The sequence below is a fragment of the Pongo pygmaeus genome, chromosome 1 (genome assembly GCF_028885625.2).
Source record: "Pongo pygmaeus isolate AG05252 chromosome 1, NHGRI_mPonPyg2-v2.0_pri, whole genome shotgun sequence".
Taxonomy (NCBI): domain Eukaryota; kingdom Metazoa; phylum Chordata; class Mammalia; order Primates; family Hominidae; genus Pongo; species Pongo pygmaeus.
Genome location: NC_072373.2, coordinates 155,818,986 through 155,831,136, shown reverse-complemented (window position 1 = coordinate 155,831,136; position 12,151 = coordinate 155,818,986). Strand labels below are relative to the sequence as shown.

The 12,151-nt window shown below is 37.5% G+C and overlaps 1 protein-coding gene across 1 annotated transcript in view; it reads left to right on the top strand.

The window, feature by feature from the left end:
* TNNI3K (TNNI3 interacting kinase) overlaps positions 1-12,151 on the top strand; it is a 342,552-nt gene that overhangs the window by 150,433 nt on the left and 179,968 nt on the right. The window contains exons 12-13 of the mRNA XM_054482207.2: positions 3,493-3,587; positions 4,232-4,381. Of these exons, the coding sequence (XP_054338182.1) occupies positions 3,493-3,587; positions 4,232-4,381 (245 nt within the window). The remainder of the gene's footprint in view (positions 1-3,492; positions 3,588-4,231; positions 4,382-12,151) is intronic.

The following is a 12,151-nucleotide window of genomic DNA, read 5'->3' as shown; positions in this document are numbered from 1 at the left end:
TTTATAGTATTTTCTGATGGTAGTTTGTATTTCTGTGGGATCAGTGGTGATATCCCCTTTGTCATTTTTTATTGCGTCTATTTGATTCTTCTCTCTTTTCTTCTTTATCAGTCTTGCTAGTGGTCTATCAATTTTGTTGATCTTTTCAAAAAACCAGCTCCTGGATTCATTGATTTTTTGAAGGGTTTTTTGTGTCTCTATTTCCTGCAGTTCTGCTCTGATCTTAGTTATTTCTTGCCTTCTGCTAGCTTTTGAATGTGTTTGCTCTTGCTTCTCTAGTTCTTTTAATTGTGATGTTAGGGTGTCAATTTTGGATCTTTCCTGCTTTCTCTTGTGGGCATTTAGTGCTATAAATTTCCCTCTACACACTGCTTTGGATATGTCCCAGAGATTCTGGTATGTTGTGTCTTTGTTCTCGTTGGTTTCAAATAACATCTTTATTTCTGCCTTCATTTCGTTATGTACCCAGTAGTCACTCAGGAGCAGGTTGTTCAGTTTCCATGTAGTTGAGCGGTTTTAAGTGAGTTACTTGATCCTGAGTTCTAGTATGCACGTGGTCTGAGAGACAGTTTGTTATAATTTCTGTTCTTTTACATTTGCTGAGGAGTGCTTTACTTCCAATATGTGGTCAATTTTAGAAAAGGTGTGGTGTGGTGCTGAAAAGAATGTATATTCTGTTGATTTGGGGTGGAGAGTTCTGTAGATGTCTATTAGGTCCACTTCGTGCAGAGCTGAGTTCAATTCCTGGATATCCTTGTTAATTTTCTGTCTTGTTGATCTGTCTAATGTTGACAGTGTGGTGTTAATGTCTCCCATTATTATTGTGTGGGAGTCTAAGTCTCTTTGTAGGTCACTAAAGACTTGCTTTATGAATCTGGGTGCTCCTGTATGGGTGCATATATATTTAGGATAGTTAGTTCTTCTTGTTGAATTGATCCCTTTATCATTATGTAATGGCCTTCTTTGTCTCTTTTGATCTTTGTTGGTTTAAACTCTGTTTTATCCAAGACTAGGATTGCAACCCCTGCCTTTTTTTGTTTTCCATTTGCTTGGTAGATCTTCCTGCATCCCTTTATTTTGAGCCTATGTGTGTCTCTGCACGTGAGATGGGTTTCCTGAATACAGCACACTGATGGGTCTTGACTCTTTATCCAATTTGCCAGTCTGTGTCTTTTAATTGGAGCATTTAGCCCGTTTACATTTAAGGTTAGTATTGTTATGTGTGAATTTGATCCTGTCATTATGATGTTAGCTGGTTATTTTGCTCATTAATTGATGCAGTTTCTTCCTAGCCTTGATGGTCTTTACAATTTGGCATGTTTTTGCAGTGCCTGGTACTGGTTGTTCCTTTCCACATTTAGTGCTTCCTTCAGGAGCTCTTTTAGGGCAGGCCTGGTAGTGACAAAATCTCTCAGTATTTGCTTGTCTGTAAAGTATTTTATTTCTCCTTCACTTATGAAGCTTAGTTTGGCTGGATATGAAATTCTGGGTTGAAAATTCTTTTGTTTAAGAATGTTGAATATTGGCCCCCACTCTCTTCTGGCTTGTAGAGTTTCTGCCAAGAGATCTGCTGTTAGTCTGATGGGCTTCCCTTTGTGGGTAACCTGACCTTTTTCTCTGGCCGCCCTTAACATTTTTTCCTTCATTTCAACTTTGGTGAATCTGATAATTATGTGTCTTGGAGTTGCTCTTCTCGAGGAGTATCTTTGTGGCGTTCTCTGTATTTCCTGAATTTGAATGTTGTCCTGCCTTGCTAGACTGGGGAAGTTCTCCTGGATAATATCCTGCAGAGTGTTTTCCAACTTGGTTCCATTCTCCCCGTCACTTTCAGGTACGCCAATGAGACGTAGATTTGGTCTTTTCACATAGTCCCATGTTTCTTGGAGGCTTTGTTCATTTCTTTTTATTCTTTTTTCTCTAAACTTCTCTTCACGCTTCATTTCATTCATTTCGTCTTCCATCTCTGATACCCTTTCTTCCAGTTGATCGCATCGGTTACTGAGGCTTGTGCTTTCATCACGTAGTTCTCGTACTGTGGTTTTCAGCTCCATCAGGTCCTTTAAGGACTTCTCTGCATTGGTTATTCTAGTTATCCATTCATCTAATTTTTTTTTCAAAGTTTTTAACTTGACATTGGTTCGAACTTCCTCCTTTAGCTGGGAATAGTTTGATCTCTGAAGCCTTCCTATCTCAACTCATCAAAGTCATTCTCCGTCCAGCTTTGTTCCATTGCTGGTGAGGAGCTGCGTTCCTTTGGAGGAGGAGTGGTGCTCTGATTTTTAGAGTTTCCGGTTGTTCTGCTCTGCTTTTTCCCCATCTTTGTGATTTTATCTACCTTTGTTCTTTGATGATGGTGACGTACAGATGGGTTTCTGGTGTGGATTTCCTTTCTGTTTGTTAGTTTTCCTTCTAACGGGCAGGACCCTCAGCTGCAGGTCTGTTGGAGTTTACTGGAGGTCCACTCCAGACCCCGTTTGCCTGGGTATCAGCAGTGGTGGCTGCAGAACTGTGGATATTGGTGAACCGCAAATGCTGCTGCCTGATCATTCCTCTGGAAGTTTTGTCTCAGAGGAGTACCCAGCCATGTGAGGTGTCCATCCGCCCCTACTGGGGGATGCCTCCCAGTTAGGCTACTTGGGGGTCAGGGACCCACTTGAGGAGGCAGTCTGCCCGTTCTCAGATCTCAAGCTGTGTGCTGGGAGAACCACTACTCTCTTCAAAGCTGTCAGACAGGGACATTTAAGTCTGCAGAGGTTATTGCTGTCTTTTGTTTTTCTGTGCCCTGCCCCCAGAGGTGGAGCCTACAGAGGCAGGTAGGCCTCCTTGAGCTGTGGTGGGCTCCACCCATTTCGAGCTTCCCTGCCACTTTGTTTACCTACTCAAGCCTGGGCAATGGCGGGCGTCCCTCCCCCATCCTCGCTGCTGCCTTGCAGTTTGATCTCAGACTGCTGTGCTAGCAATGAGCGAGGCTCCATAGGCGTAGGACCCTCTGAGCCAGGTGCGAGATATAATCTCCTGGTGTGCCGTTTGTTAAGCCTGTTGGAAAAGCGCAGTATTAGGGTGGGAGTGACCCGATTTTCCAGGTGCTGTCTGTCACCCCTTTCTTTGACTAGGAAAGGGAATTCCCTGACACTTTGCACTTCCCGGGTGAGGCGATGCCTCACCCTGCTTCAGCTCAGGCATTGTTTGCTGCACCCACTGTCCTGCACACCCCAGTGAGATGAACCCGGTACCTCAGTTGGAAATGCGGAAATCACCCATCTTCTGCGTAGCTCATGCTGGGAGCTGTAGACTGGAGCTGTTCCTATTTGGCCATCTTGGCTCCACCCCTCTTAAGTACCTCTTTAAAGACACAATCCCTAAATACAGTCTCATTGTCAGGTTATGGGGGTTATAACTTCAACATGTGATTTTTCGAGGTGTGGGGGAGAGGGCACAATTTAGTTCATAACAAGGACCTTCTATCTTTCTTGTTTTATGTTTTTTTTTCAGTGCTTGTACCTATGGCAAAAGCATTGACCTAGTCAAATTTCTTCTTGATCAGAATGTCATAAACATCAACCACCAAGGAAGGGATGGGCACACTGGTAAGAATGTGGTGAAAGCACCACTAGTTCTAGATGCTTATCAATGATTAAGAATAATGGTATGCAAAGGCATTTAGGGGCATGTTGAGCATGTAGGCATGTTGAGCATGTAGGGAGTGCTCAACTCCAGTGGGAAAGGGTATTTTATCAACTGACAGCATTTAGAATTGATAATGACTGATAATAATAAAAAGCAGACTGACTTTTTGGTCAATTTTATTATTGTGTTAAATTATTTGCAGTCAATGCATCCTCTAATGGCCAGCACTAGGGACAGACTGACCACACTGCTCTGCCCTTGATTTGGTGATCAAAAAAAAAAAATACCTGTGATAGGTCTTTGTTCTTTTACTTGTGTAAAGATGCTAACATCTGTTCTTGGTAATTACAGTGGATATAGAAATACTATAATTGCACTGAGGAAAAGACAGTCTCTATAGAATACTGAGTACAATATAATACCCATTTTGCTTAAAGTAATGTCTCGTTTGGTCAATAATAAAATTAGTTCTTTATAAAAGAAATCAATCCTTACTTCATACCTTTGGAAATAATGCTATTATGTGGTGATAACTGTCTTTTGAAAATTGGGGAGCAGGTTTTCTCTTTTCTCCTTTTGTTCTTTTAATTCTTTTCTATTACAGGATTACACTCTGCTTGCTACCACGGTCACATTCACCTGGTTCAGTTCTTACTGGATAATGGAGCTGATATGAATCTAGTGGCTTGTGATCCCAGCAGGTCTAGTGGTGAAAAAGATGAGCAGACATGTTTGATGTGGGCTTATGAAAAAGGTATATTTTTAATCATCGTGTCTCTATAGAGATACATTGAACTGTGTGCATAGATTATGTCAGCGCGTCAATAATTACTTCGCTTGCATGACTTGAACACTCTCATTTCTTCTGTAGATTTTACTTGAGTTTCTGGGGCCTTGGATCAAAGAGTCCAATACACTGTAATCAGAGAAGGCAACTCCTAGGCTGCAGATGAGCCAAAGGCATTCTCAGTATTGGCACTTTGAAAAGGGAATAGTCACATTTCTAAGTACCAGAGAAACAAAATTGTGATGGATAATGATAGTAGAGTGGGCTCAGAGCTAGTCTTTATCTCTTATATGGGGGAATTTTGATGTGGTTTCAAATTTATAAGAAAGAAGTACAAAGGGGAGAAAAAGAAATATTTGTCAGCTCTAACCCTGCTGACAATGCCTGTGCTAGAAAATGTGAGGGAGCCAAGTGTAAACTTATTTGAATATAAACTTATTTGCTTAAGTATAAACTTATCTGAGCTCAAAATGGTGAAAGCTTGAGATCTGGTATGAGAATAACTGGGTTTAAATCAAGATATATTATTTGACCTTGTGCAAATTATTTAATATTTCTGAGCTCCATTTTCTTCATCGGAAAAATAAGGATTATAAATTCTACTTCATAAGATTGTAAAGATTAAATGAGATAATATATGTAAATTGCTTGGAACAGTGGCTGACACAAAATAAATACTAACTAATTGCTATTTTAGTGTGATAGCAGTCGTACTACTAGTAGCTCAGAAATAAAGATGATTGATAACAAATTCATCATTTCAAGAGAGAAGTAACTGAAGACATTCAGATGGTGAAAAGCATCTTTGTAATTGTTACTGAGATATATTTGCCTCATAAGCAAGCTCTCCATATACACATACACTCCTAAGGAGTTTAGATTTTTAGGTGATATGAAAGAATGTATATTATCTTTGAAATTATAGGTTATAATTGAATACTATAAAAAATATGCCAGATTTTAAAGTCACATTTTAATTGTTATTTTAACTTTTGATGACTGCATTGTCTTTTTACGATATTAAAAATATGTAAAGAAACATAGTTATCTTTTTAAATATTCAAATCCTAAAAGATTGTACTGAAAATAACAATTATTAAGCTATAAGATTTCCTAGCCTACGAAGTTGATTCAAAAGGTTTTCTGACTAAAGTGGGATATGGGCCAGGTGCGGTGGCTCATGCCTGTAATCCCAACACTTTGGGAGGCCACGGTGGGCAGATCACAAGGTCAGGAGTTCGAGACGAGCCTGGCCAACACGGTGAAACCCTATCTCTACTAAAAATACAAAAAGTAGCTGGGTGTGGTGGCAGATGCCTATAATCTCAGCTACTCAGGAGGCTGAGGCAGGAGAATCGTTTGAACGCAGGAGGCAGAGGTTGCGGTGAGCTGAGATCATGCCATTGCACTCCAGCCTGGCAACAGGGCAATACTCCGTCTCAAAAATAAATAAATACATAAATAAATACATAAATAAAGTCGGATATGAAAGTCCATCAATGAAAGGAGAAATGTAGTCTAATGGATGAAAATGTAGAGCTGTTGTAAGCATGCAGTAAGCATATAGACAAAGAGAAGGAGAAATGTACAGGTCTGAAGACTGCTAGTAGAAAAATGATGTGGGAGTTACTTTAATAAAGACAAGTGAACAGACATAGAATATTAAGTAATGAGTTAGATATAGGCCTGCTGTGTTTTGGTGGGCTTATTTTGCTTTTTATTTGAATATTGTATAAATACAAACACATATACCTTTGCACATATTATAACCATATAGGTCAATGAATTTCACAGATTGAAATCACCCAGCACCCAAATGAAGAAACTGAACATAACAAGTCCCCTAAAAGCCCCATTGACATTCTCTTCTAATCACTCCCGTAAGGAGGTTACCACTGCCTTCTTGTGGAATAGTTGTTTTGCCACTTTCTGCACTTTATATAAATGAAATGCTATGCTATGTACTCTTTGTGTCTGGCTTTTTTCAGCCAACAATATGTGAGATTCATTCACATTGTTGCAGGCAGTTGTAGATTGTTCATTCTTATCATTGTATAGTATAATGTTTTGTGACTATATCACAATTTTTTAATTCATTCTACTGTTCATGAGCATTTGGATAATTTTCAGTTTGGGGCTATTAAGAGTACTGTGTTATGAACATTCATATATGTAGATATATGTCTTTCGTTGAATATATGGTTGCATTTCTATTAGATATAAAGGTGTTCTACTTTGTATTTAAAAATCTAGGTAGCTCTGTATCTTAATATCAATTGGAAAATCTTAATTTTCTGAAATCTCAGGAGGCCTTACTAAATTCTGTCTCCTCAACACATTGCATTTATTCAAGTGATTCTCAGACAGTGACTCTCAAGAAATGTGAGCTTCAGCGTAAGACTGTTTACAAAGCATTAGTCTTCTGGAAGGCAGCTCAGAAATTGCTGCTGCAGCTATCTCTTCACAGGGGTTGGCTTTGTTTGTTTTTAGCTGATTGAGAGTGATAGTTGAAAACTGGCTTTACTTTTATTTTTCGTGGAATTCCACACTTTTATGAAACAATGAATCATTGTATGAGCGTCTAAGATTTCCTATGAAATGTCAACAAAGATCCTTTAGCTTAGAGGACTTGCCCACTGGCCTCTGCAACATATGCTGTATTTGTCACCGTATTTGTTCAAACTAATGTGCCAGCCATCAGTGTTGCATTCCATTATTACTATGAATTTTAACAAATTGAATGTTGTCGCTCAGAAGACAGATGGATGTTTTGCAAATGTTCTAGGGCAAAGCAAGTCAAATGACAAATGAAATTGTTGCTATTTTTCTCTTCCTAAAAAAATGTTGCATTGTTTTCATGTGTTCAGGGAGAATTGAAGTGGCCTTGTTAATATTGTCAGCAGTGCACCTGTCCCTGTATCCTTTGAAACAAGAAGTGTTTTCCTGTCTCCTTGGAGAGGGAATCACTATATTAATTGATATGGCATACTAAGGAGTTCCCTGAGCAATTTGGAGGTAAAGTTGCGGAAGGACTAAAACTCTACTTGATGTAAGAATGGCCCCATTGTGGTTTACCATGTACCCTATCCTATCCCGGGAGAGATAAACAAGAAGGGAGCTTCACAATCAAGGGTGTCTATTTGAATAGGTGTACTTTTGGATATGCCCAATTTAAATAGTTCATCCTAGTCTAATCTCTTAACAGAAAACTGTGCAGTCTTTCTCAGCAGCACCCGTCTCTATCTGAATGGCTCTAAGCCAAATTTTTTCACCTGACCTAAGCTAAATTTTAGCTGACCTTCTTTCTACTATTCTGATATGGCACATTGAAGTGTGATTTGGAGTTCTGCAAGAGTTATATTCTCTTTTGGAATACTTTCAGAAAAGGGTTTACTCACTATGGTTCCCTGTGGAATCGGATATAAAGAATGCTTTCTATTTGCATAGCCCTTCTAACCTAAATATATCAAAATCAATCTTGAAAATAATTTTCCTGGTGACCTGCATCCTACACAGAAGCCTACTGTTTAAGTTTCAATATTTATCTGCCAGAGTACTTAGAGCTCCAATTTTACAATATTTAGAGTGTCTCCCCTCCCCATCTCTCCCCTTCTTTGTTTCTACTATTCCATCTGAAAGTGTAGCGATCGCTGTCTCACTCGCTTGGATTTGTTCTGCCCTTTTCCTGTGGTACAAAGGACCTGTATGAATCAATTTAAATTGGTCAGAAGAAATAGCCAGCAGCCTGCTTATGTTCAAATCCTCTGCCCTAATCACCAGTATGGAAAACCCATTGAAAAGACCTACACATAATCTTACATCCATTGCATTAAAGATGAAACTGCCGAATTGAAAAGATCTCAGCCAATTAGAATTGAACACATAGCTCAATACTGTGTCTGGCAGTTAGATTTGAAAAGGCTGCCTTTGACAAAGAAAAGCACTCCTTTATGTCAGGCTGTTTAGGGTCAGAAAATAACCCAAACTAGAAACAGAACTAAAAACTTCTTATTTGCTTCAGTACTGACACCAGTTAAAGTAATATACAGAGGCTCCTATCACAATATCTAATTACCCAGAATACAATATTTGTATACAGCAAAGGCGCCTAATTCACAGTGACAGGAAGCTGGAGGTGGAGAATTAGTGAATAAGTGAGCAAAAACAATAAAAGTCAAGGCTCCTGTACCATGATATATACTTTGTTCATTCCTTTTGACAAGTGTAGTATTGTGTGAATTATTTCTAGTAAATGTACTATAGTGTATTCTCTGAAAGTAATGAAATCTTACAGTCATGAGTTTCTACAGTTTTTAGACAGTAAAAAAATAACTGAGAAATGAGGGTGGGAGAGGAGTACAAATAAGAAGAGATAGATTCATTAAATTATTTGGTAAATTTTCACCAATGGATTATGAACTCCCAGGCTTTTTCTATATTAAATTCCTATCTATTTCAAGTTTAGTTACTTAGTTTAGTGATACTAGTTTAGTGTGCAAGAGTGGATTGGAGTAAAGAATCCATGTGTGAATTTTTGTTTTTGTATACTGGTTATCTTCTTACATGTTTAGCTGCTCTCTTTTAAAAAAATAAGTAAGTAAAATAATCTCAACTGTCAGAATGGAAAGAACCTTCATCATTGCAGGGAGATAATTCACAAAAATGTTTTTGAAATGTGATAACGTAAGAATTCACATACTTAAAATGGATAGTAAAAGAGAACTTACATTCATTGAGTATCTTTTACAGATGCATGTATATGTATATATAATTTAGTCAAAATAACCCTTCAAATTGTTATTATCTTTGTTTTATAGATAAAGAGATTAAGACTTTGGGCTGTTAAGTCACACTTGCCCAACCCATGCAGTTGTTGAGTAGAGGGGCAGTACCAAATAGGGGGTCTGTCTTGTTGTAGAATTCAAGCTCTTACCAACACACTGTAAAATTAGATCTAAGCCAAAACTCCATCCTTATTATTTAATGACCTTGGGCAAGTTCTTTAACCTCTTTCAGCATTTACCCTCAAATTCAAAATAACCACTTTACAGAATTCTGATGAGGTTTAAGGATAAGATTTAAGTGCTTGGCCCATAACAGAATCTCAATAAGAATGGCGGTATCTCTTATTGGTAAGTGCAGAGCAGAGATTCAATCGAATCCACATAACTCCCAAATTTCATGGTCTTTCCTAATTTATAATATGTACAGTTAGAAATTATGATATATTAGGATAATAGGCATCCGCTATAAACCCTCTAATGAAGGGCTTATATTCCTGCCAAACACCTCTGGACAATCCCTGCATATATAAAAGTGTGTGTTGTTTTGTTATATTGGTATTTCTTATTTATGGCTCAAGTTATACCATTAATTTTAAGCCTCAGAACTGAAGCAAAATAAAGGAGATTTTGAAAATAACTAATCAAAATATTATGAAAGTAATCCAAAGACATTATTCTAATGTGCATAGTTGCATGCAAATACATAAAACAGTATTTTAAAACTGTAGCACAAATTTGCAAGCCTCTTTCCTACAGCAGGGTTTTTCTCCACAGTCAAGGAGGAATGTCAAAGAATTTGTGATCATATTTTCAAACCACCATACCAACCGACTGCTTGATTTCTTTGCTTGGATATCTGAGGACCCTGCAAAACTCAACAAGTCCAAAATTGAACTTAACATTTTTTTTTGTCCTCATGATTCTGTTTCTTGTACTATGTATCCTTTATTCAATCAGTCATTTAATGGTATTACCATCCACTTTGTCACTTAGGTCAGAAACCTTGAATGATGCTTGATTACTTTTTCCTCCTCAACTTCTCCTCCCACCACACATCCTATCGATTCAATCCAAAAGTCTTCTTTATTTTGCTTAATAAGTACATTTTTAATCCATCCTTTTTTTTTACTATCACTATTTTAATTCAGATCCTTATAATACTTCTAATCCATTTTAATAACCTCATAACTGCCCTTTTTTGTCCTCAGCATTTTAAAATTTTCCAACTGTAGACTGAGAGATATATTCAAGGTGCAAATAAGGCCATATTATTCCCCAGTCTAAAACCTTTCTCTGATGTACTATCACCCATAAGAAAAAGTCTCAGCTTGATATCATAACATACAGAAACTTTATTGTCTTGTGTACTTCTTGCCTCTTGAACCTCATATCCTCTTACTCCTGTTACATGGACAACCCCACATGCCACAACCATCATCATATTCGCTAGATCACCAACAGTCACTCAATGTTCACTCTCTGCCATGCATGTTCTAAATACTTCACATATATTAACTCATCAAATCCACATTTTGATGACCCTGTGAGGCCGTGTCAATTCACATAATAGGAATAGTATAAAACTGCTCATTCATCTTTACACGTATCATGTTATTTCATGTTTCCGAGACTTTTATCATGGCAGTCCAATCTGCCTTTATATCCTCTCTGTCCTCTCCATGTCACCCCATTCTTTAAATTTCTGATTGCCACTTGGTCTTCAAGACTTAGTTTATGGAAGTCTCCTAGTCTTATTGAATATTTCTAGAAAGTCTTCCCTGACATTCCAGCCTAGCACATACATCCTTTCTTTATATTTTATTTTGTTATGTGCACATCTCTTTCTCTGTGTTTACCACTTTATACTGAAACACTCTCTCCTCTTACCAAATTGTAAACTTCTTGAGAGCAAGCATTTGGGCCATTAATTCATTGTCTTCCAAAAATTTGAATTCAGTGGGTGACTCCTAATAGATATTCAACACATGCTTCTTGAAATCAGTGAGAGAGACAGGAGGAAAATATTTTAGACATAATATTCTTTTCCATGTTCTACTACATGGCATCTGGTGAGTTGATATTCTAAGAAATACTAACTACCACTATTCTGTTGTCTCTGTAACTATTTCTGTAAATATCATAGGTTCCTTATTAACTGCACAGTCCTAATATTCAAATAAACAGGCAAAATATTTTAAAGTATGTTCTAAAGCTGCTCTTTCCATGCATTGGAACTGCAAAAATTTTGTTCTCGTTGGAATCCTTTTCTCCTACCTTTTTGCTTAATCAGTTTGTCCTTATCTTTCAAGTTGAGCTTGAAAGACAGTCTCAACTATCCTGAGTCTTCCAGACTGTTGTAAGATTCACCATTATACACATTCACATCATGTAACTTTTCTTCCTAGAGCTTGGCTAAATAAAATTTGAGTGAAATTATATTTATATAATTTTTTACACTAGATAGCATTGCATATAAAAGTAAATAATATTTCTTTTTCAACCCTGTCTCTCATACTTAGTACCATTCATTTATTCAACAAAAATGTATTGCCAGCCTAATGTGTGATAGACACTGTGCTAGGAACTAAATTCCTAGTGCTAGGAACAGTAAAACAGATAATACCTCCCTGATCTTAGGAAGTTTGCATTTTTAACTTGAAGACACAGGCTGCAAGCAAGAAAGCAAATAGAAAATATGGATTAACAATAAGTGCTATGAATAAAATAAAAAGGAAATGCAATGGTGAACACAAAATTCAAGGATACTATCTAAAATTGAGTAATCATGGAAGGGGAAGGTCTCTCTGGGAAGGTGTTATTGGAGCTGGCCCCTCATAGGTGCACAATGAATATTTGAGGAAGAAAAGGAAAGAGAAAGGAAAGCAGAATGAGAAAAAGAGAAAAAGGAAGGATAGCTAAATAATTTAGTTTGCATATAAAAATATCTTGGCAA